The 27,239-nt window shown below is 35.8% G+C and overlaps 1 protein-coding gene across 1 annotated transcript; it reads right to left on the reverse strand.

Annotated features, from left to right (window-relative positions):
* Positions 1–5,521: 5,521 nt before the first annotated feature.
* On the reverse strand, positions 5,522–27,067 carry nectin1a (nectin cell adhesion molecule 1a). Its single transcript, XM_028467082.1, has 10 exons — positions 26,671–27,067; positions 15,842–15,954; positions 14,313–14,571; positions 13,221–13,338; positions 12,949–13,130; positions 11,981–12,098; positions 10,626–10,777; positions 9,479–9,611; positions 9,336–9,399; positions 5,522–6,050 (listed from the first exon to the last, which is right to left on the reverse strand). Exons 1-10 carry the CDS (start codon positions 26,723–26,725, stop codon positions 5,724–5,726), a joined length of 1,521 nt encoding a protein of 506 aa, XP_028322883.1. The 5' UTR covers positions 26,726–27,067; the 3' UTR covers positions 5,522–5,723.
* Positions 27,068–27,239: the final 172 nt, after the last annotated feature.

Here is a 27,239-nt window from a genome sequence, read left to right on the forward strand (position 1 = left end):
AAAAGATTTATTTCTATAGTTTTTATAATTTACGGTCATCTCCCTCCTTCTGTGAGACCAAAACTGACCCTTGTATTTTCATTTCATGTTCTAATCATCATTTTGTGTGTTTTTTGGTTTCATTTTGTGTATTTTGTTGTTGTTTGTCTTTTTATTTTTATTATTCAGTATATGTTTCTATTATTTTGTGTGTATTTTTTTGTTGTTTTTGTGTGTTGTTGGTATTATTTGAATTATTCCATCTCAGTGTTTATTGTGTCGTTTGGTTGTTTCTTTTGTCGTTTTGTATGTTTCTCTGGTATTTTAGTGTATTTCGTAGTGATCTTATGTATTTTCTTTGTTGTTGTTTTGTTTAAGTTTTCCCTCGTAGTGAATGTGTTTTTGGTGTCATTTGTTGTTTGATGTTGTTTGTCTGTTTTTTTTTTATTAACATTATAGTTTTCTCTTATTTTGTGAGTTTTTGTTGTCATTTTGTGAGTTGCTGGTAAAATGTAGCATGATTATCATTTTTAACTAAAGTGTCACATAAAAGGCTTTGGGTTCACGACTCAACCGCAAAAGTGCATCGAAAACAAAGAGATTAGGAAAGATTAAAGGGTTGCCACATCTTTCTTTGTCTTTGTTTTGTGTATTTTCAAGATTAAAAATATCAAATGTTTCCCACAAACAATATATTAGGAAGTGGTTGCACGTGTTGTTTGAACAATAGAAGTTCAAGTTAATTCTGTGCGGACATTTCTATCCCAAAGATTCACGATTCTAATTTTAAAGGTCACTCAAAGATTGAAAGGCCGGAGTGGACTTTACTGATTGGATTAGGATTAAAAAAGATTTTCAAACTAACATTCAACCATGTCAAGCTCAGGTAAACAAGATTGTGCATATCTAGGCTTTCTGCTCAGCCCTATTGGTAAACACCATGGAGGCATAAATGGTAACCGGTGGCAAAAAATCGTCCAAAACCAGCAAAAATGTGGCAAGAAAATAGTGAAAAGTGACTAAAGTGGGCAAAAAAAAGAGGAAACAGGTGGTATGTCATGTCAAAGTGTAGCTTAAATTAGCAAATGTGGCAAACAATAGTGAAAAAGGGCAAAAATGTGGAACAAAAAGAGACAAAATGTAGGGGAAAAAAGGAAACAAGTGTTATTTTTTGGGCAAAGGTTAGCTTATTTGGATGAAAAGTGGCCAAATTTTTTTTTAAGAAAAGACAAAGTGTCAAAAATAACTTGCAAAAATTAACAACAAATTGGAAAAATATCATTTTATGAGCAAAAAGTTGCTAAAGTCTGAAAAAAGTGTCAAAACAATTTGAAAAGGGGCAAAATGGCCAAAGGAAATAAATAAAAAAGGGGTTAAAAAGTTTTTAATAATAATACTTAAATTAAGACATAAAGAGCCACATGTTGAGCATCACTGCCTTAATAACAGCTTTTACATGGTGTCAATGATAATGTAGTGGGCTGGTCTGGATAGAGAATGCCAGGGCTGGTCCCCAGTATGTGACTGATGGTTTCTTCACACGGTGAGACGTAAGAAAGGGGAGGAAGGATGGTTAAGTGGAGATGTGCGTATGTAATGTGAGACGTGTGTCATGAATGAATGTAGTAGGACAGAGATCAGTTTCTTTTACTCAGCAACAAAGAGAAGACATGTAAGGGTCCTAAATCAGCTGTAAAATACAATAAAAACCATTATCATCTCATTTCTTTAGTTACTAATTTAATCATTATTGTGCTTGCACTTCCACATATAAATACATTATAAAATATGTATGGCACTGTTAATATCAAATCGTTAAGTGACGGGAATCAGTCCCAGCAGGATCTTCACTTTCAATTTATTTGATTTTGTGACCCATTTATATGTAATTTAGGGAAATTCTGTGTAATAACTTGAAGTAAATGGAAGGATTTGGGAGAAATTGAGAGTTCTTTTAATAATTTAAGATTAAAATTGATTGCCATAGGTTTTGTTGAATATGTGTATTATTTTAGAGATATCTAGCTGAGACATTTACAACTGAATACGTTGGTAATTTACACAATGATTCATAATTTTTTTGACTTTATTACTTTCTCCTGCAATCCTAATTGGATACTCTAAAGCAGTTTTTCTCAAATGGGGGTACGCAATGGCACTACAGGGGTACTAGAGAGAGAGAGAGAGAGAGAGTGGAAAATGAACAAATAAAGTCACTGGAAGTGATAAAAACCTATAGAAATAAATATATTCAGGCACCATATGCTGTAAAAAAAAAAAAAAAAAAAACTCAATATAAGTATCTGAGCTCAAACATAATCAAAAACTAATTCTAGAAAAAAAATATATCTTTGGGGTCGCCAGAAATTCCAGATATCAAAATGGAGTCACGATCCAAAAAAAAAATACTGTTCCTTTCCACCTATTTACAAAATGAGATTCTTTAAAATGTGTAGTTGAACAAAGGGGGGTACTTGGATTCAGAAATAAGTTCAATTCACTTCAAACATGTTTGATTTTGCAAACAGTTTTTCTGTAATTTAAAGGAATTTTGTGGAATTGTGTGTGAGAAATTGCAAGATTTGTGGAAAAATTGAGACAATTTGCAATTTAAAATCACTGTATTTATGTGATATAAACAAAGGAAAAATGCAAGCCCCTAAAAAATATTGTGGAGTAGGTGAATTTGAGATATTTACAACTGGATTATTTGGTAATTTACACAATAATTCATGTTTTCTCTTGTCATTTTTAACTTTCTCCTACGGGCCCAATCGGATGCTCTAGGGGGCCGGATTTGGTCCCCCGGGTCTTGAGTTTGACACGTGTGTCATAGACAAAAGAACAGAAAAGAAGGCAGAAAAACCTAGAAAAGAGAATATGGAGAAAGCTGTTCTTACCTCTGTGTCAATCTGTCAAATTAAAACTCCCCGGTTGAGAGAATATTACCACTACCTATTTTCATGAATGAATATAGTTTATTAGGAGAAATCCAGAAGTAAAGCCGTTTAATATTCAGCCAAAGAAGAGCAGATCCAGTGCAACAAGCTGCAATGCTAAAGGGCCACAGGCTGCTCTAAAATCCTGCTGGTGACTCAATATCATGCAACACTTTTCAGTGTGAGCAGTCATTGTGTCATGGAAACATGCAGATGGAAATAGGGCAGAAGTCTGGACTCAGTGAAAGTTAGCTATAGCCTCAAAAGGTAAAGCTTGAGCCTCTATAAAGTCCACATAGAGGTGGACATGGTAGATTTATATCCTGATCTTTGGTGAGATGAGTACTCTTTGTGTTGGAAGTAATGTATTATTCACAGTCTTACATAAGTTTGTTTAAGTCGGCATGAATCCAGGCTATATATATATATATATATATTGTGTCCATTCAGTGTAGAGACGTTGTAGAATTGTGTGTTATTATTGATATATTGAATAATTTAATGTACATATACATTGTGAGTAATATCTTACTTTACATGATCTTCTGTGAGCATGTTGTGGTTTGTGATCGCTCTCAGGATGCAGGCGGCTTGTGTTCCCACTGTGGTATTTTGTGAGATAAATGACCAAAATGACTCCAAAAACATACAAAATTACAGGAAAACACACAAAAAGGAGAACATAAACTACTCTAAAAACACACAAGATAAATAACTGGAAAATATACAAAGCGACAACAAAAATGACAACAAAATGATTTTAGAAACACACAAAACAAGAAAAAATTACAGAATGACAGAAAAGTACACTAAACAACATCAGAAATGACACCAACAGCACACAAAAAATACAGAATGACAGAAAAATATTAGAAACAACAGAATTGACTCTATGAAACACACAAAACAACAACAAAACATACAGAATGACAGAAAAATATACAAAAAGACAAGAGAAATGTCTCTAAAAACACACAAAACAACAAAAAATATACAGAATTCCAAAAAAAAAAAAATACAAAACGACATCAAAAATTACTCCAAAAACACAAAAAGCAAAATAAAATACAGAATGACAGAAACATTTACAAAATGACAAGAAAAATGATATCAAAAACAAAAAACAACAAAAGATACTGCTGAAAGAAAAATGTACAAAACAACAACAAAATGACTCCAAATACACACTAAAAACATACAGAATGACAGAAAAATATACAAAACATCAAACATAAATAGGCAAGATTACTCCAGAAGTGCACAAAAAGATACAACACAATACAACAACAAAAATGACAAAAACACAAAACAATAACAGAAACACACAAACCCATTGTTTTTTCACAATGGTTTTTATTTAACTGCTAAAAATGCAAAGTTCATCCAACAACCAGTGTCAATGAATACTAGACCACAAAGACCACAAATAGAAACATCACAGTCCATAAAACATCTTCAACAAATAAAAAGCTTTCGTTTCTTTACAAAAATGATAATTTGATACAAAATACAAGGACGGTAGAAGAATTACATCAAAACTGGACCAAGAAGTAACATCTGCTGTTTCACAGTAAAAAAGCCTGTGGAACAGCTGCTTCACTCTATCTTTAGTGTCAACAAACACAGGATAACAAGAGTTGGCATCAGAGATGAAGATAAACTTTTTAAAGTTTGTCTTTTTAAAAAAATAATAAAAACAGAAAATGCCCAAGAGGAGAAAAGGAAGGAGTCAACCACATTGAGATAATCCCATTGAGTCAGATGTAATCCAATACAATTTACATTTTTTTTCTCCAATGCAATTCGATTCACAATCCTCTAACCCACGTGTCAAACTCAAGGCCCGGGGGCCAAATCTGGCCTTTAGAGAATCCAATGTGGCCCAAAGGAGAAAGTAAAAATGAAAAATGACAGAGAAAACATGAATTATTGTGTAAATTACCAAATAATTTAGTTATAATTCACCTACTCAACAATAATTTTAGGGCCTTTTACTGTTTATATTACATTAATTTGTTTGAACTTTGAACATTGTTTAGAATAACTTAATTTTTACACAAATCTTGCAATTTCTTACAACCAATTCCACAAATTCCTCTAAATTACACAAAAATTGGTTGCAAAATCAATATTTTTTGAAGTGAATTGAACTGATATTGAGAACTAGAACACAATCATTTTAAACTGATCCGTAATTGGCCCCTGAATGAGTTTGACATCCTAAAACAGAGGTGTCAAGCTCATTTTAGTTTAAGGGCCACATACAACCCAGTTTGACCAGAAAAATCCATGTTTTTGAAAAGGAAAAAGCACAAATTTAAACAAAATCCTGAATGTTAAGCAATCCTTGACTTGGCAACAAATTTGTTCCTCGAAATTTGCGATGTAATTTGTCAGAATTCTGTGGGACAATTTGCGAGAACTTTCCAGGTTTTTAAAAAAAATATTGCGATTTAATATTATTTATATATATATATATATATATGTATATATATATATATATAGCTCATATTTTATCTACAATTTATATGATAATTTCCAAAAACTCTTGTTTTTGCTGTCTTTGAACAAAATCTTCCTGCAGGCTGAACTTGGCCCCCGGACCTTAAGTTTGACAAATGTGCCTTTCATTTCCACAAAGCAGACATCACGACAGGACACGAGAAAAGAGAACATGGTTCAAAGATGGACTTGAGTCCACGAGCTGCTCATTGTCTTTGGAATTCCAGATTCTTCCAGAAGCTGCAGAGTTACCGTGAGGAAGTGCAGCCTGCGTTTTAATGTTCATGTTGGTTCAGAAAAGTCTCACACGTATTGCTCTTTGGGAAACGTGTACGGCACCCCCCCCGGAGGTGGAGGGGAGGACAGACCCGGCACAGACGGGTACTTAAAGATAGCCGTGGTGTGAGTAGTGGGAGAGAAGGTGTTTTTAGAGCTGATGGTGCTGCTGGTGGTGGTGGTGGCTGATGATTGCTGAGGGGAGGGGTAGGGGTGCTGGGGCAGGAAGGACAGCGGGGGCTGGATGGGGATGGGGGGGGAGTACGGCTCTGGGTAGTCCTCCTTGTTACAGGCCAGTCTGTAGCTCACGTAGTCGGCCGTGTTGGGAAGTTCCTCATAGAACCGCGCTGAATGCTTCAAGAAAAGAGAAAGAACTTTAGATCTGATTTATGAGCAGGAACAAATGCATTAAACTTCACCAAAGACGTCATATTCTCACCAGCGTGAGATTACGTCAAAAGTACTTTCACAGCTTATTAACCAAAAATAGACCTTACACCAGTGTTTTTCAACCTTGGGGTCGTGACCCCATATGAGGGTCGCTGTGAATTAAAATAGGGTCGTCTGAAATATCTAGTAAATGATAAAAAATGTAAATCATATTTTTTTTCATAGTTTTTTTAGATTATAATTTTATTTTCACCATCACACAATCTCTAACAACTGTATTCTATACTCTCACTTCCTCAAAATATGAATCTAGTTAAAGAAATACAGAATAAAAATCAAAATCGTGATCAAAAAGTGATTTTAAAAAAAGTCTCTGGGGTCACCAGAAATTTGTGATATCAAAATGGGGTCACGACCCAAAAAAGGGTTGGGAACCACTGCTTTAATTATTGGTGAAATTTTCAAAAATTCATAATATTGGTTTGTAATTGACAGATTTTTATGAAATTTGACTCAGTTCAGTTGGGTTTTACTCAATTATCCAAATTTCATCCAGATCGGATCCAGACTGCATATTTCATAGTGAAAAGAACAATTAAAAAAATATATAAATAAATAAATACGTAAAATGTTTAATTTGCAGCACCATAACAGCAAATGAGTAAAGTAAATGGTTCAAATAAAACCTTTGGAAGTATGAAGGAATATCACTTTGCTGCATAATTAAAAAGCCTTCAGGTTGTGACTCAGGTGAGAATAATTTCTTTAAACCAGACAAAGGCAAGTGTTTTCACCAGCGGGAGCCACAAAAATATGATTTATATAATTCATTCATGTCAGCATTTAGAATGATGACCAATCTGAGCCTTAACACAGGAACGAACAAAGGCTTTTTTTGTGTATTTCTGTTCCTTTGTTCTGGTAGTTATTGTATGTTTATTTGAAGGAATTTTGTGTATTTTGTGTATGTTGTTTTGTATATTTTTTTTATGTTCATAGTCACTTTTTGTGTATTTTGCTTTTCTTATGTAATTTAATGGAGTTTTAGGAATAATTTTGTGTATTTTTGCAGTTTGTTTGTGTATTAGTGTCATTTGGTACGTTTATGTTGGGGACCAAACAAAAGTAGACTAAGGGCAACATGTGGACCCCGGGCCACCAGTTGCCAATGTCTCCTTGACAGCTTAAGCATAAATAATAAATAATTTATAGAATTAGAAAAATAAATGACCAAAGACTAATTGTTTTTTTTTTTTTTTTGTCAAATAGCAAACACAAATGTGGAATTTAAACTGAATTTATCATTTTATCTCCAAAACTAAAGCTGCCACACTGAAGTTTTCTCAAATGTCAGAAACTAATCCATCAACAACAACAACAACAAAAAAAAACAATAAAGAAAAATAATAATTTCAATTCCAAAATAATGACAATTATTATATATCTTCTGAATGAGAGCTTTTACATTTTTGCGATTTAACATAATGGACTTTTCTTCCCTAAAGTAATTTGATTATTTTTGGAGCCTTTTTTTTTTAATTCAATATCACTGAAAGGCATGTGAGGTCATATGTCAGCTGATTCGTCATTGGCTTTTTTAGCTCTTTGAACACACCGGTCCATTAGTCTGTCTTAACATAAAAGCCAACAGTCCAGTAGGCTGAGGTTTACACAAAAGCCTTTCTATTCCATTCAAACACACAATGGCAGCTGCCCTTTAGTAAGATTCCTGCTTCACGGGTAAATTATGCAACTTAATGGATTTGTGGTTGAAAAGTAATGCAGGACAGACAAAAAAAACTACCTATAATAACCTTCTATTGCATGAGATGTATTAAATTCGTCTCCTTAGGGATTTTTTTTTAATAACAGCATTTATTTGTGGTCAAACTGCTGGAAAAGGCCTAAAGGCGCTGACATTGTTAAAAAAAAAAAAAAAAAAAAAAAAAAACATTAATCCTCCAACAAGCTACTGGTTTGCATGGACTGATTAGAGCCTTCCTCTGGACTGAGTAGGCATGATATAAGCATGACTTTTGATTGAAATGAAACTCACAAGCCATTCAGACAGACACCCTTGTCCTAATTTTGTGTACCCCCCAGAGTTAACGTGCAAAATGACAACAAAAATAAGCAAAAAAAAAAAAACCTCCAAAAAAAAAACAAAACAACTACAAAGATATACAAAAACTACTTTAAAAAAAACGGAAGGACTTAAAACACACAAAGCAACAGCAAAAATGTGCGCTGTGACTCCAAAAACACAAATAAAGACAGAATAATGCACAAAAAAACACCAAAAAGCAAAACTATACAAAATGACTCCAAACTACACACAAAAATCACAGAAAAACACACAAAAAAGACAACATGAATACACAAAATTACTTCAAAAAACCAAAAATGACAAAAAATATAGAAACGACAAAAAAAAAAAAACCTACAAAAACAAACGAGACAACAACAAAAAGCACAAAACAACTACAAAGATACACAAAAACTTCTAAAAAAGTACAAGTACAAATAACTTAAAACACACAAAACAACAAAAATATTCAGAATGACAGAAAAAATATACAAAACAACATTAAAAACATGCAACAGGACTCCAAAAACTACAACAAATATACAAAACTATGTACAAATGACAGAAAAACACACATAAATGACTCCAAAAACAAAACAAAATGAGTATAAATATATAACTGAAAATATACAAAATGAAAACAAAACCACTCCAAAAAACACAAAATCAATGATAACAAAATGGTGAAAAATATAGAAATAACAAAATATACAAAACTACAATAACAATATGCGATATGACTCCTAAAACTACAAAACAACAATACAAATATAGTAAATAAACAAAAAACACAAAAAACATCAACAAAACAACAACAAAAACACACAAAACTATAATAAAAATATGTGATATCACTCCAAAAAGTACAAAATAACAACAAAAATATACAAAATAAATGAAAAACATCAACAAAACAACATGAACAAAATGATAGAAAAACACACAAATACTGTAAATACCTTCCTGTGTTAATGCCCAGATTGGTTATTATTCTAAATGCAGACATGAATTGTAAATTCATTTATTCATTAAAGTCAATGCAGGAATGCTTCTTTCATCACAATATTGAGTTTTATACGTTGTTAATCATGTTTTTCCACTGTACATCACTGAAATGTGGTTGTTTACTGCACATTTTGGGAAATGTTCTATAGGTTCCTTACCTGAATATCATCGGCCGGCCTTTTCCTCGTGGGCGGGGCCATTTTGCTGGACGGAGAATTACCTCTAGTGATGAGGAAAAACCACATGATAAGAATATAAAACAACACGTGTAAAAGAGAAAAGGTAGAGCGTAGGTACATACGAAGAGTTGCTTTTTTGACTTCTTATTTTTAGCACTAGGACAGTGATGGTGATGCCCATGAGCACTCCAGCAGCCAATAATAAGGCGACGACACTGATGACATCACCGGTGGCGATCTGCGGTAGAGGCTTTTCTGTAGAACCAAAATAAACACAGATTAATATAAAATTAACAATAAAAAACTGTTTAAAAAAAAAAAAGTAATAAATCAACAACTGAATAAAGAAATAAAATACCAATAACAAATCTTTAAATCTTTAATGCTTCATGCAATTTGCAGATATAATAGTAATAGTAATAGAGCTGGGTATTGATTCCATGATTATTCAATAGACATGCTGTACATCATTAGTTTGATTGGATTAATACTTTTTGAGATATGGACAATTTAGTGAGGGGGGGGGGGGTGTCAGTTTGTGGTATAATAATACAGCTCAAAGTTTGTCAGGGTTTGGGGTCTGGAACATGTTTGGGTCTTCAGTAAAAAACTCTACATATGCAATGTAATTTGTTCAGCTTAGAGCTATGAACATAGACTAATGATTAATCACATATGCTTTGGTTCTTGGGTGATAGTGTCTTGAAATCTGAAAAAAACATTATTTTTACCATTTTATTGGCCCATAACTGCATGTGGGAATGTAAAAAAAAATCAGATTTCTCTTTTATTGTACAGTATAAAGATGACTCTTTCTTGGGATATGAAACTATTTTTCTTTATTCAACTTCTTCATTTTTATTTAGGACCCCAACTTTGGCTTATTTCACCACTCATTAATATTTACATGAGGTCATTGTATTGTAGTTTGCCTCTGTGTCTTATAATAATTTGTTGTTTATTAGTTTTTCACGAGTAACATAAAAAATAAAACAACCATTGCATCAGAAAAAAAAACCATTTATTTTTTAAAACATAAGATTTATTGTTTTGGGGGTGTTTTTCCCTCAAAATACATTAATATACTGTATATCCATCATCATTATCATAGCAGTAATATTATAATATTAATGTTCACATTAAGAAATGATTGCATTACACACAATAGAAATTACATGAAATGATTGATTTAAGGATGTTATGAATCGATATCGAACCATTCAAAGGAAAATATGAAACTAGTACCATTGAATGTCCGTGCTCACATACCGATAATGCTGACCTCCACGGACTCTGATTGGGTTCCGATGCTGTTTGTTGCATCACACACATACGTTCCCTGCAGGTCATACGTGACCGGGCCTTTAAACAGAAGCACGTTGTCTCGGATCTCCGCGTTGCTCGGCAGGGAGCCGTTAATCCTGCACGGGCCAAACAAAGACTTCTTTAGTCATTCAACATTATTGCATTGTGCACACATGTAAACTTTGAGCTCACTTTCCCTCAGTGTAGCTCCAACATCAGTGTAAACACAGCAAACTGGTGCCCCCATTTTGTGCAGCCGCAAAAGAAAATGCACAAAATAAATCCCGAAAAACAGACATTAAGACAACAAAAACACACAACATGAAAAAGAAATAGACAAAAACAACGAAATACACAAAATGACTCCAACACACAAAATTACATTAAAAATACACAAAATTACTTCAAAAAACATACTTCACTGAGCAATATACAAAATTACAACAAAATACACAAAATGACTCCAAAAACACACAAAACTACAAAAAAGGCACAAAATGAGTCCAAAAACACAGAAAAATTGTTACAAAAACACAGAAAATTACTCCAATACCACACCAAATTATAAAAAAAAGCATAAAATGACTCCAAAAGCATACCATATTGAACAATATACAAAATTACAACAAAATATACGAAATGACTGGAAAAACACACAAGATAGTAACAAAAACACACACTATAGTAACAATAACACACAAAATTAGAAAAAAGAAGGAAAAAATGACTCCAAAAACACACAAAATGTTATCAAAAACACACAAAATAGTAACAAAAACATGCAAAATGACTTCAATAACACACAAAATTACCCAAAAAAAGCACAAAATGATTCCAAAAACACACAAAATAGTAGCAAAAACACACAAAATGACTTCAATAACACAAAATTAGAAAAAAGAAGGAAAAAATGACTTTAAAAACCCACAGAAAAGGTATCAAAAACATTTCTTCAAAAACACAAATTACCAAAAAAAAAAAAGCATAAAATGACTCAAAAAATCCACAAAATTCTATCATAAACACACAAAATAGTAACAAAAACACGCAACATTACTCCAAAAACACACAAAACTACAATCAAATGAACCAACTGACTCCAATAACATACATTACTAACAATGTAGAAAATGACAACAAAAATACACAAAAAGTAAAGTTGGATGTAGGAAAGGGAAAAGAAGAGACGGGTGCAGGAGCATGCTGGGAAAGCTGTCAGGTTGTGTGTGTTTTCATCTGGAAACTTCCAAAATGCCTGTCATCATCAAACACATGCTGATCAGTGACGCCCCCCCCTGAGGGGCAGCAGGTGTACTCACAGCCTCCACTGATACAGAGACACGGCTGGGTTGGCATCAGCCTGACAGTTTAGCTGGACATTCTCTCGGTTCAGGTACCAGTTCCCATCATACCCGCCCACTGAAACATCTGGCTCATCTGGCACACACAAAAAGTGGAGTTAAAAAGCTAAGTACATAGTTTTTGACCTGAGTTTCTAATGTTTGGGATCAGGGTTGGGGTCAGTTACAATTGTAATCACGTAATATTTCATTTCAATTATGACGTAATTACAATTGTAATTGAAATTGGAACAATAAGTTGCTGTTGTAATCATAATTGCAATTGTCATGGAAATTCTATAAAAAAAACTGTCATTTACAATTTAATTAAATATAAATCTGTGGAACCATGTTACAGTTCAATGGATTACACATACTGTACGTAGTTAATAATTATTCAATTGTGTTTCAGATCAAGTTTTCCCACTACCTGTCAGTTCTCTTTAGGATAATTTTATCATTTAAAAAAAATTATTAAAAAAATTTAAATCTAGGGGTATACAGTCTGACATTAAAAAGCTTGGATGCACACACCAAAGTAAATAAAAATAATTTAATTGATTAGGAAGCCTAACAAGGTATCCAATAGATGAGAAACAAATAAGATTATATATAATATTATTTTACAGCTGATTTAAGATAAAACCAACCTGTTATCATAGGAGATGCTAACAGAAAGCTAACACAAGAGGAAGGTTAGGTTTGTTATTTCAGGCTTGGTAATTGTTTTAAATTGTAATTGAACTTTAAGTCATTCAGACCATAATTGCAATTGACTTTCATGGGGAAAATCACAACTGCAATTCTAATTGTAATTGGGAAAAAATGCCGGTCACTGTAATCATAATTGAGTTGTAATCGAACACGGATAATTGAAGACGTAATTGCAATTGAAAAATGTAATTGAGCCCAATCCTGTTTGTGATGATGAGAGAGGCTTTATTTACACTGTATATCCAGGGTGACGCTGTCGGTGTAAACCTCCTCATTGTACGTCGTCACACACGCCAGCGTCTCCTTGTGTCTCTCTTTGCTGGGGACCAGGATGTAGTCGCTCTGGACCGTAACTGTCCCGTCTGCGTTTTTTACCTCCCGTGTTGTCACCTCTCCAGGAACCCTGGTCTCCCACCTGCTCAGATCAGTGAGTTACAGTATATTATTATCAGGGAGCGAATCGCTCCTCGCTCCAAAGGTAGAAAGGCTCCAATCATCTGCTCACCTGATGGTGCCGGCTGGTTTTCCGTTGGCAGACGTGCACGTGGCCACAGGAGTTTTTATGTTAGAAGAGCGAGCCACCAGTGTCGGCGTTGACAAACTCATCTGTGTCGTAGGACGAACTGAGGGAATAAAAATCTGCTTTTGAGGACATGAAAGCTCGAGGAAATTGTTACGAGCAAACCTGCAGTTTTTGAATAATTTTGTGTATTTATGATGCTGTTTTATGTGTTTTTGTAATCATTCTATGTGTTCTTGTCATGTTTCGGGTGTGGTTTTGGTAATAATTTTGTGTGTTGCTGATGTTGTTTTGTGGGTTTTTTTTGTGTGATTTCATCATTTTGTGGCATCTATCTGTCATTTGTGCATCTTTGTGATGCACAAATGACATTTTGTCATTTTGTGTATTTTTGTCATGTTTTGTGTGTGGTTTTGGAACCTTCTTTTTATATTTCTCTTGTCACTCTGGATTTTTGCAATAATTTTCTATAATTTAGTCGTTTTGTGTATTTTATCATTTATTTCTGTGATATTTTTTTATTTTTGTGTGCATTTTTGTATTCATTTTGTGTATTTCTGATGTAGTTTTGTGTGGGATTTATTTTTTTTTTATTATTTTGTGTAACTTTGTCATTTTGTGAATTCTGTCTGTATTTTGTGTGTTTTTGTGATGTTTTATGTGCAATTTTGTAATCATTTAGTGTATTTCTGATCTCGTTTTGTGGGTTTTTGCAATAATTTTAGATATTTTTGTCATTTTGTGAGTTTCTGTCATGTTTCGTGTGCGATTTTTATTGCTTTGTGTATTTTCTCATTTTTTTGTATGATTTTGTATTTTTGTTGCCATATTGTATATTCTTCAGTAATGTATTCGTAGTTGTCTTGTGTGTTTATGGAGTATTTTTGTAGGTATTGTTTTTCTGTCATTTTGTGACTCGATTTGTGTATTTTTCTGTTATTTTGTGTGTTTACTTTGGGGACCACACAAAGTTAGACTGAGAGCTGCCAAAGTCTGTCATAGAGTTTAGTAAAAGACTAAAGTTACTGTTGTTATGAAAAGAATGATGAAACTAGACAGTAAAAAGTTGAGCCTTACCGTGCACGGTGAGGTTGACTGTGTTCTCTCGGTTCCCTGCTGGAAAGGTGGTGTATTCACAGATGTAGGTGGCCTCATCAGTGAGGCCAAGCGCAGAAAAGGTGATGGTGGTGTCCTCGAGGTTGGGAGTTCGACGCCTCACTGCTCCATTTTTGAAGATGACACGGTCCTTGTAGGGCGGGGCCACGGACACGCCCAGGGAAGGATTCGCAATAGCAACATTCTGCTTGCTGCCGTTCACCAGTTTCTGCCAGGTTACCTTCAGACACAAGATCAGAGGATCTGTCATGTGGTTGGGGGCCATATGTGGCCCTCAATCTAAATTTGTGCGGTCCCCCGAAAGTAAATACTAAAAATGACTCAAAAAATAAACTGGTGACACCAAAAACATGCAAAACGACCATAAAAAGACAGAAATGTTGAGAAAAATATACTAAATGATATCAAGAATATAAAACAACAACAAATAAATGTGAAATTAGAGAAAAATATACAAGTTAACACCAGACACCACACAAAATATGACGACAAATCTACACCATCTATAACAAAAATGCACAAAATTAGAAGAAAAGTAAACTTAATGAGACTAAAAATAAACACAAAAGACGACAACAAAAACACATAAAATAAGATAAAAATATACTAAATGATGTCAAGAATATAAAACAGCAACAAAAACATATGAAGTGAGAGGAAAATGTATTAACTGATACCAAACAACAACAATAACAGCACATAACCAGAGACCAATACACAAAATGATGACAAAAAACACACAAAATATGGGCAAAAACCGCACAAAATGAGAGAAAAAAACACACAAAACGACAACAAAAATGTACAAAAATAACAATGGTTGCGTTGAGATTGTGAGATTAAATGGGCGGGGCCAAAGGGGTGGCCCAGGGCGGCTTGTGCCACCCCTAAAATCTTATTGGCCACCCCAAGTGCCACCCCATCCAGATTCACAAGACAAAAGAAATTGTAGTTTGTAAATTTGTTTATATATATATATATATATTTATTTATTTATTTTTTTTGTCAGGATAAACTATTGTTATGCTTTTAAAATAAATACATATGATAAACAATTTTATAGCATTTACTACATATCACATGCATTTTTTTTCTTTAGATGTTTAACATGTTTTTTTCTTCAACATATATAAGGGAAATGTTTCAAATAATTATATAACTTAGGGTAAACAGTATTGTTAAGTGGAATTTTAAGTGATTGTTTTATTATTTGAAAATTTGGGTGCCACCATAATCCGTGTCTGTGGCCCTGCAGTGCCCCCCTAACCAAGATTTCCTAGACCCGCCCCTGCATAATGTGGCCCTTAGATCAGACTATCACGTTTTTGTGTTCCTGACTGTGATCAAATTTGCCAATCTGTGATTTTTATGAATCTATTCTACAAATTCAATTTGTGAAACTTATTTTTCTTCCTGAAGGACATTGCCTCATTTCAAGCCTTTTTATTGACTGGATCTGCACTCGTTATTTAACATTCAGGTGTAGTTACCTGGGAGATTTTGACAGGCGGGAAGCTATTGATGAACCGACATCGGAGATCCACTTTTGAGCCGATGTACCCCGACTTCTCACTGTCCATTTCCACAGTCTGTCCATCGGTCCCTGCAGGAGGAGAAACAAACCAGCCAGCATCAGCATCAGCATCAGTATCTCACACACACACACACACACACACACTGGCAGTATCACGCTGGCGCCTTTTGAGTTGCTCACAGTCAGCGCAGCACGCTGAGCTTATAATGTGGGCTGAGCTGTCAAAGGTGATACATTTTATCAGCGTGAGAGGTGAGCTGAGGTCAAAGGTCACGGATTAAAGTAGAGTAAAAATAAGCACGATTTGTTTGGCTGGTGTTCCCACTGACTTACTGATCCCCTTCAACAAATCCACAGCACCACAACACTTCCTGAGTGTTCACCAATCACGTGTGTTTACATGTGTCACTCACAATCATATTTCATTTGAAGGCTTCAGGGAATGTAGAAATAATTCGACTTTGACTCCAAAATGGGAAGAAAAAAAAAAAACAGACCAAATTGTGACAAAAACACACCAAATGACTCCAATAACACACAAAACTACAAGAAATGCACCAACTGACTCAAAAAAAATACATAACTAACAATTTCCTAAAAAAATTACAAAGAAATACGCAAAATTATTTTAAAAACACACAAAATGACTCCAATAACACACAAAACTACAAAAAAAAGCACAAAATAACTTGAAAAAATATACATTATTAACTATATATAAAATGACAACAAAAGCACACAAATCGATTCCAATAACACACAAAACTACAAAATAGCACAAAATGACTCCAAAAATACATAAAATTGGAACAAAAACACACAAAATAGTAGCAAAAACACGCAAATTGACTCCAATAACACACAAAACTACAAAAAAATGCACAAACTGACTCAGAAAATTATAAATTTCTTGAACAATACACAAAATGACAACAGAAATACACAAAATTACTCAAAAAACACAAAAAATATACAAAAATGAAAGGAAGAAAATACAAAACAACCACAAAAACACACAAACCCTTTGTTCTTTCCTGTGTTAATGCTCAAATTGGCCTTTATTCTCAATACTGATATGAATGTTGATAATGTGACCCTCGGATCCAAATAAATCATAATGGCTTAGATTTATATAGCACTTTAAAAAAAATCATAGAGCATTACAGAAACTATTCATTTACATCAGTCATGCCAGTGGTGGTAAGCTACAATGTAGCCACATCTGCCCTGGGGCAAACTGAAAGAAGCATGGCTGACCACCACCAGCATTCATGCGCAATTCATACCCATTCATACTAGGCTATTTGATGGGTGAAGTGCCTTGCCCAAGGGCACAACAACAATAACTGAGATAGAACCACTACTGAGTGGAGTAAAAATAAGCACGATTTGTTTGGCTGGTGTTCCCATTGACTTACTGATCCCCTTCAACAAATCCACACTTCCTGAGTGTACACCAATCACGTGTGTTTACATGTGTCACTCACAATCATATTTCATTTGTTGGCTTCAGGGAATGTAGAAATAATTCTACTTTTGATAAAATACCATGTCAAATAAAAGAGATTGCTGATTCAACATTATTTCTTTGTGCACACATGCAGACTTTGAGCTCACTTTCCTCAGTGCAAACACAGCAACATGGTGCCCTAGTTTTGTGCAGCCGCAAAAATAAATGCACACAATAAATCCGGGAAAAACACAACAAAACAGAGAATTACAGAACAAAAATACAGAAAATTCCGGCCGCCAAAACACTCTTTTCACCAAAACAAGCCAACCGGATGTTGTAAAGCAAACGCCGCGCTCCAAGACGCACACGCTCTGTGTGCTTGTATAATAAATACAGTAGGAAAGCTGATCCTCACCAAGAACTTTAATGAGAGAACTCTTCTCCAGCAGTGATAGGCCTTTTATTTTGTATTGTGCATTGTTGGAATATCAGCACTAAATAAATATTTTCATATTTTTAACTTTGGAGCATTAATATTAATTTATACAATTGCAATAATCTTTGTGAGATTAGTGCACATTCAGAGCCATAACTGCAATGGGAATAACAATTTGCGTAATAATTTTTTTCGGTTTTCTGACATGACGTTGTATTGTAGAAACGGGAAAATACAAATGACGTCATCAATATGTGCTGCTTCGGATACGAGAGTGAGTTGAAAGGTGTTGTTTTCTATTTTTTTCTAAAGGTTAAGATATATCAAGGTTTTATTTAACTATGTACTTATTAATCAAACTATACGTTGACTTGATATATATATATCTTAACTTTGAAAAAATTGAAGGAAAAAAACGGCTTTTCTACGTACTTCATGTGTACTTTCGGTTTCTTCAAAGTAAAATGCCATGTCACGTTTTACGGAATCAGGCCGTTGAGTTTGACAACTTTTACTTTGAAGCCTGAGGCCGTGTCATTTAAAGGGCCCATGTTACGCTAAATCTTCTTTTCTGTGCTTTAAACATGATAAAAGTGCTATTATGGCTTCATACACATGCCCAAAGTGTTTTTTTCATTGATTCCCTCAATCGTTAGTTAGAGGGTGATTTGCTCCTTTCTTACTACAGGGTGAGCCCAAACACCTCGCTACAACTTCATGACGCATTCCCACTTTGATGACGAATTTGACAAGGCACTGAGCTGGAGAAGCCACGCCTCCAGGAAGCTCTCTGCCGTGATTGACATGTAAACAGACACGCCCACAAAGCTGAGAATTTCAGCATCCTTCGCACAGTGCATGTATGTATTTTCTACATTCATGTATGTGCCAGTGAACGCCCCGCCGCCACGCTATGTCTCATGTTTATAAAGCAGCATGAGCTCCGCTACGGAGTGGGTGGGAGGAGGGTGGGCCGTCCTCTGGCCCTACGTTACCGTGCGGGGAGGAGGAAGTCAGTGTCCCGTTCATAGACACGCCCACTCATGAATATGCATAAGTAGGCCTCAAATCAGCCTGTTTGTGGAGAGTTGCTCAAAAAGTGACTTTTCAGAGGCTAAAATTCTGGCAAACAGGCGAGTTTGAGAAAATAAACCTTAAATACTATGTTTTTGGGGTTCTTAGAACAAATGGAGATGGGTGAAAAATAGCACGATATGGGACCTTTAAAGGCGTTGCTGAGACATGATACCTCACTCTGAGACCTGAGGATGACCTAAAATCTTACCTCATGTTTCCACTCAGGTGTTCTTCATTCATCACTTACCCTCTTTCATTACTTAAATGTCTATACATTGAGTGAGTGCTGCTGTATTGTCTTCATGTATCTTCAATGTTTGAGTATTTTGGTTTTTATAATACTTTTACTTGCACTTTCTAAGTGCAGAAAATCATTATTACGAGTGTTATTCTGACCACACTGATTCACAATAGAAGGGTTTTTTCCCAGCTCTTATCTGATATCTTTCTGCACTGCTGAAATAAATAAAAGAATTAGAAGAAAAAACCCTTTACTTATGAAAAACTGGAAGGTAAAAAACATCCTTTGAGAGATGTCATTACCAACAAGCAATGCCTTGGTTTGTAGTCAATACTTTCACTGCAAGTTTAACAACAGATAAATAATTACAAAAATTTTTACTTTCTTTAACTGGGAGGCTTCTCTGTGAAACCAAAATATGCACAACGTCCCAGATTAACCTTCACCATGTTCATCCTTATCAGCACAAGGCACCACAAGGGAAAAGCATCGTTTAGATTATGATAGCAGAGATTGGAGTAATTCTGGACTTTAATGAGTTTGTTTGGCCACAGGCTTTGATTCAGCTCTAGGAGGAGAGCATCGGATATTATTCTGTGTATGGAGTCACACGCACACACACACACACACACACAGCAGCTGCAAGCTGAGCTCAATCAATAAAATAAACCCATATTGTCACATGAGCTGGTACAACCTGAGCCATATGTTTTTCTTAATAAGTTTAATGTGGTGGTGTTCAAACGGTATAAGCCAAACATGGGCAACTGATGATGGCCCTCGGTCTAATTTTGAGCAGCCCTCAAAAGTAAACAAGGAAAATGACTCCAAAAACACTCCAAATGACAGAAACATACACAAGGGGCCTGCACTACGAAGCTGGATAAACGCATCCGGGATATCTCTCAATTAGCGGGCTTTACCTAACCAAATATTCTCCATCAGAGAGCCCCTGTCCTACGAAGCAGGATATAAATACATTCAAATAAGTGAGTTGGTTTTAGACAGGCTACGTGCATGCTCCTGTGACGGGTGGAGATTGCAGCGTTAGACTAATCACAATTACAGAAAGTGGAGAGCAATTTATGTCAAAATTGAGGAATAATTCTTTAATAATATGAAAAATTTAAATTCATGCTGCAGAAAAAGCAGGAAGGAAAGAACAAGGGCTTTTGGAACACCAATGGAACTCTGATGACATTCTGATTTGTATCTCTGATGACATCACTGTTGATGACGTCATCAGTGTTCTAAAACAATGTTTGACATGGTTCCAGTTTGGATTGGTCATTTTAAATTGGTTTTAAATTGGTTTTGGGATGACCAAATTACTCCAAAACTACGGATGCACACACTCTGGGTATTTGGAAGCCATTGACAAAGTTTCAGGTTGATCAGACACTGCGTCGGGGAGATATTAGCTCCACGGACACACACACAGACCTTTCTTGCATTATAGATAGATGTAGATAACAATTATTATGATATATTTAAGATCAACTTTTCCCTACTATCTATCACTTCTCTTTAGGAACATTTTACATTTTTCTCTTCTTCTTACTTCATGTTTTCCACTGTTTTCATCTAAGATACGGGGCGCTGCATTTGCGGCGACCCACAGTTCTCCCGATCCTGTCCTCCCATGTTATATCTGTGATTGACTTTTCATATTTCTTGGATGGGATGTAACTGAAATGCAAATTTCCCCTCTATATATATATATATATATATATGGCTGAGCTTGAGCTGCTTGGCAGAGGTCTACGCTCTCCGAGTGCTTTTCTAGTTGTAAATGTTTTTTAGTTGACTTTCAGGGGAAGCCAATAATTGTAATATTAATTTTAATTGGCAAAAATGTTGGTCACCATAATTGCATTTGAGTTGTAATTGAACATGGATAATTGAGGACATAAGTGCAATTGAAAAATACAATTGACCCCAACCCTGGCCACAAATACCAACATCTGCTTCCAAAGTCCCGTGTGGGTGGGGTACTGCAAAGTACCACAGAAGCTGTCACTGTGATTCCAATGATCCCAGCCTAACATCAGCGAGGTGAGGAAGCTTTTACTTGTGTGATTGGTCTTCTGACTACACACATGCTCTTCCCACTGACAGCTCAACCCCCCATTTCCACCCCCCCCCCCCCCCCGCGAGCTCTTTGCCTGAGCTCATTAGAGACTTAAGGTGAAGCCAGAGTAGACAGAAAAGGCCACGTCAATCTCACACAGACACTGAAATGGCCCACATTTCCTCTCATTCGCTACGTCCACCGTCATTATTCTTCCATTGTTGACACTATATGGGAAATGACCTCAGCAGCCTTACAATGATCCACAAATAGCAGTGTGAGACAACCATGGGAACGTAACACAACAATGGCAATATTGTTTCACGCTTGAATGTCCAACGTGAAAAAGCAGCGTGAGCAGAGCAGCGTGTGGCCGGACGTTGCGTTTGCAGGCTGAGTAGACATCCTCTATCGTCTATCAGCATCATTATATTGCTACAGTCCTTTTTTTTTTTTTTTTTTACATTTTAAGGGAAGCTATACCAGAAGGCAGTGGCAGGTGCTGTGGTCAAGAACAACAATCATAAATCCTACATCTACTTTGCAGCTGTCCCTAAAATGACATCAAATACATGGAGATTTTTTACATCTTAACAATAAAGGCTTTGCTTTACGCAGCAGCTTACATTTTTCTTATTGTGGTTCATCACCAGCTTTTTCCTTTTTCCATCTCCAAAAGATCGGGTCTTGCGTCTCATACAAAAAGAACTTGCTGTGATTAATACACGGAGGTCAAGGAAAACATCAAAGCGATCAGCAGACGCCTCTGAAGAAGACTGACAGTTGACTGTCGAAACATGTGAGCAGATCAAAGTACATTTTCTGATAAACTGTTGTCTGAAAAAATGAAACCATAACATAGTATTAAAAAAAGAACTTGCTGGAATTAATACCCGGAAGTCAAGGAAAACATCAAAGCGATCAGCAGACGCCTCTGAAGAAGACTGACAGTTGACAGTCGAAACATGCAAAAGGTCAAAGTAAATTTCCTAAAAAATACTTTTGTCTGAATAAATGAAACCTTAACATATTGTTCAAAAATAACTTTTTGGAATTATTACGTGGAGGTCAAGGAAACATCAAAGCGATCAGCAGATGCCTCTGAAGAAGACATGTCAGAATCAAATTTCCTAAAAAACAGTTGTCTGAATAAAAAACTATTATTAAAAAAAGAAGACAACAAGAACTTGCTAGAATTTTTAGCTTTTTCCTTCCTTTTTTGTTTAGCAGTGAGTGAGCGCAAGTTGAACTTTACAGGAAGTAGCTGTACTTCCTGAAAAGGCTGCAGTGTTTTAACATTAGCAGGAAACTCTTTAATATGGTTGTTCAGTCTAGGATCACCAGTCTAGGATCATTTTGTATACGTGTTGCCATTTTGTGTGTTCTTGTTGTCATCTTGTGTATTTTTCTGTCATTTGGAGAATTTTTGTTGTTGATTTGTGTTTTTAGAAGCTTTTTTTGTGTGTTTTTAATGAGTACATCCATCCTCCAACACGCTTTCTCCTTTTGCTGAGGGAATCTGCACAAATCGATTGATTTGGTTAACTCTAAATATAAAGCTGGAGTGAAAAACTGTGTCATGATGTGGGTTTACCAGTAACTTACACCCACTGATCTGATTGGTGTTCCTGTAATAAGTGTCCGCACAATAATCCGCGTGAACAGACCAAGTGTCAGCAGCAGCTTCCAGCAGGAAAGAAGAAAAACAACAACTGACCTCCTGACGAATGAGAAAATGAAAAACTGATGCAGAGGAGGAGGACAGATTAACCGTTTAATCTTCAAGCCATCAAATCTGTGATTGATCTGGGATTACACGCCACAAGTGTGCGTTTTTACCCTTTAAACAGAAGGAAAACCAGATAAAAGAAGTAAGAGGGTTAAATTTAATGGGGCTGCGAATAAAAAAATGCACACTTTGCTCTCTGCATTGTTTGTATACTCGATGTTTAGTAGAATACTGCAAGAGCTCATCCATGTAGACCTAAAACAAAATATTAATAATGAATCTACATGGTGTGATAGTATAAAAAAAAACTATTTAACGTCCACTCTATCAAATTATTTGGGCTCCTGTTCATTTTTAACTGATTAAAAAGAACAACAACAAAATTCCCATAATCATAATAATCTCTCATTGTTCCTGATTGTGTTCTGGGTGCACATGTGCGCATGTTTATATGAGAATATTACACACCCACATGCTCGTGCTTGTGTGTGTTTGTAATCTTCGTGGCCCTGCCAGAATGTGGAGAGTAGGCTTGGCTGGTTTTCAGCGGGAAGCTTCACAGGATTATATAAAAAAAAATGTAAAAACTGTCGTGAATCCGTGTTTGGAGATGTGAGATGAAAAGGTAAGATGAAGCCAAAAAGTCTGTGATTAAGAATAAAAAGAAAGAGATTTGCAAAACTGTGGAGATGCTGCTCAAAAGACACACACACACACACGAAAAAAAAGGCCAGAGGACAGACGAGCTGTGTATATGTGTGTGTGTGTGTGTTGGATTATTTTCAGCACAGTAGCGTCTGTGTGTTCCAGCTGTGGTCAGTGGATTATGTTAAATTTTTCGATGAGCATGTCTGTCTGCTGGTCCAATCAGCCTTTTCTGTCTCTCTCTGCAGGGGATTTTTAAACTTCTGACCAGAGGTGGGAAAATATCAGCGTCTGACTGTGGCAGCAGTCATTTTGTTACACCTACTGTATGAATTACACACAAACACACACACATGAGAAAATTACTGCTGAAGGGGAGGGGGGGTGGGTATCATCACGTCTAAGTGAAAGAAAGTAATCACAGCAGCTCAACGCATCCGTATGCTGTCACAATCGCTCTGTATTTGCATGTGTAAGCAACCCCCCCCCCCCCCCCCCCCCCCCGGACTGGACTATTGTAACGTTCTTCATCAAACATCCACAGCTGGTTCAGAACGCTGCAGCTGAACCAGAACAAAGAGGTCAGAGCACATTACTCCAGTTTTAAAGTCTTTCCACTGGCTCCCAGTCAGCCTCAGAATAGACTTTAAAGTTCTGCTGCTGGTGTATAAATCTGTGAATGGGTTTGGTCCACAATACATCAGTGAGATGTTCGTCAGGAATGAACCCAGAAGGTCTCTCAGATCTATGGACACAGGTCAGATAGTGGAGCCCAGAGCTCACAGGAACCATGGTGATGCTGCTTTTAGTTGTTATGCTGCAGCATCACATGGGAACTTTTAGAAATACAATTTAAAGACATTCTTTCTCTGCTGCGTATGATTGAGAGGGAGATTTTCAATTATATCATTGTTGATTTAATGTTTTTACTGATGACTTTTAGTGTTTACACTGCTGTTTTTATAGTTCTTATTGATTTTTAAGCCATTGATTGTTTTCTGTTGTCCACTATTCTCTAGGAAGTTTATTATCTGCGCTATAGTATATAGTCATCTTAAAGATGTAATTCCTTGTTTTAATCAGAAATGAAATGGGTTAAAAGTGACCAAAAATGGTAGAAAAGGTGGTGAAATGGGTTCAATATTGGATTAAAAGTGGCAGAAAAAAGTTTGAACAATTAGTTTAAACTGGCAAATAATGAGCACTAATATAAATGTGGTTAAATTGGCAAAAATAAGCATGAAATATGGTAAAAAGAGGTTAAAAGTGACAATAATGGCTCATCATAAGCAACGTTAAAATATGGCAAGTTTAGTGTAGTTGCAGAAAAAGGGTAAAAATAAGCAAAACTGGACAGAAATTGTTCCAAAAATATTCTTTCTTGAAGGAAGGAATCTGGCGAACCCCTCGCAGTGTCTCCCGACCGCAAGGTTGAGAACCCCTGCGCTAAGGGACAGCATGTGTGAGTGAGTTCTGTAGTGTGACTTGTTGAGGGAATGGTCTGGTTAGGACGCACTCAGAAATCCATCTCACTATGATTATCATGCTGTTCTGAGAAGAAACAAAAGCAGCGACTCCTAAAATGAGTACTTTAATACACAACTAAAAATATATTGATATAGGCGATATTGTAATCTCCTATATTGCAAAAATAGCTAACAGTAATGTTTTTGGATTGTGGGAGGAAACCAGAGTACCAGGAGAAAACCCACGTAAGCATTGGGAGAACATGCAAACTCCAGACAGAAAAGACCCAAGAGTCTACCCCAGGACTTGAACCCAGGACCTTCTGTGAGATAGATGTGCTGTTTTATGAGTCATTTTGTTTATTTTTGTATGTTTTTCTGTTACTTTGTTTACTTTTGTTGACATTTTGTGCATTTTGCTGTCATTTTGTGTGTCTTTAGAGTCATTTTGTGTATTTGTTGTTGTTTTGTGTATATATTTTTTGTCATTTGTGGGTTTTAAGTGATTGTTTTGTGTCTCTCTTGTCAATTTGTGTGTTTTATGAGTCATTTTGTGTATTTTTGTAATCTTTTTGTACTTTTGTTGACATTTAGTGCATTTTGCTGTCATTTTGGAGTTATTTTGTGTATTATGTTAGGCTACATATTAATGGTATTACTATCTTTTTAGATTTGTTGTGGGGGCCGCAGAAAATTAAACTAAGGGCTGTATGTGGTCCCCCGTTGAGTGGGTTTATGGTTACTATTTTTAATAAGAGTCAAAAATGATTTATTGCATATGTTTAATGTGTTTATATCTTAACTTAAAAAGCAATATTTTATTGATGCAGCATCAATTTCTACAATTGTTATCCGTTATTCTTTAAGTTATTTATTTTCTTTTTTAATTTGTTTGTTCATTTGTTTTGTTTTGTTTTTATTTATTTAGCTCCCCGTCAGCTATACAGCAAAAGCAGTAGCTATTGTTCCTGGGGTCTCCATCTCAGAGCATAACAGTTCCTGAATACAAAAAACAGATTAGATGGGATGTACAAACATTTTCAGTATATTACTTTGAGGCATTTTGTGTATTTCTGTGTCCTTTTGTATTTTTTAATGTAATTTTGTGTCTTTAGCCTGTGATTTTGTGTATTTTTCTGTTGTTTTCTATATTTTTGTTGTGGATTTGGGCATTTTTGCAGTCATTTTCAGATGATCCAAACGGCTGGATTTGGCTCCCAGGCCATGAGTTTGACACATGTGCATTACATGTCAAGATCCAGCACCCAATACATAGTTTAAGTAGTAAATATGAATACTCGAATTAACTTTTGCAGTGATTTCTTCTCACATTTTCATGACTAATTTTAGGGGGAAATGTGCATTACGTCATTCTGGTGGTCGGACACTCATTTAAGACTGAGAGGGAGATTTTGAATCATAATATTGTTGATTTAAAGTTTTTACTGCTATATTAAAAGTTTTTACGACTGGTTTTATTGTTCTTATTGATTTTTAAACTGTTAAATGATTTTTGTTGCACTTTTTAATCATGTGAAGCACATTGATTGCCTTGTATTAAATGCGCCATACCAATACATTTGCCTTGTCTTGCATTTCCTTAAGGTGGATCTTGATTCCACCTTGAGTAGATATTTAAAAAGCAGTCCCCTGGTGCGTGGACTCACCTGGAATAACACAGGTTGTTATGAGGAGAATCATCCACAGTCCAGTCTGTTCCATGCCCGGATGCCAGATTCCCAGTATGAACTTGTCTTCCCTTCCTCTCAGGGTCCACTCATGTGTCCGAGGAAAGTCCTGGTTCACTCGGTCCTGGTGTCTGACTGTCAGTCAGTGAGGATGTATAGGTGTGTGTAGTATAGCTCTCAGTGTGTGGATGGATGGATGGACCTCTGGTTGGACATGCGGCGGCGCGTCTCTGCGCGTCTCTGGGGTTTGGTGGAGGATAAAGCAGCTTAACGCGTGGGCAGATTATTTCCAGGAGAGTTCCAACCTCAGTCTGACTGACAAATGTCTGTCAATGTGTGAAGTCTGAGCCCAGCACTCCATGTAACACTCCCGACTAACCGCTGCGCAGGACCAGGAGGGCGCACTTTGAGTTTGAATGGAGTGGATGGAGTCATGCGCCGGACAGGAACTACTGTAGAGCTGGGTGGGCGATATGGACCAAAAGTCATAGCTCGATATTTTTTCTCTAAATGGCAATATACGATATATAATACCACACAGGCACATT

Source organism: Gouania willdenowi, chromosome 14, assembly GCF_900634775.1.
Source record: "Gouania willdenowi chromosome 14, fGouWil2.1, whole genome shotgun sequence".
NCBI lineage: Eukaryota > Metazoa > Chordata > Actinopteri > Blenniiformes > Gobiesocidae > Gouania > Gouania willdenowi.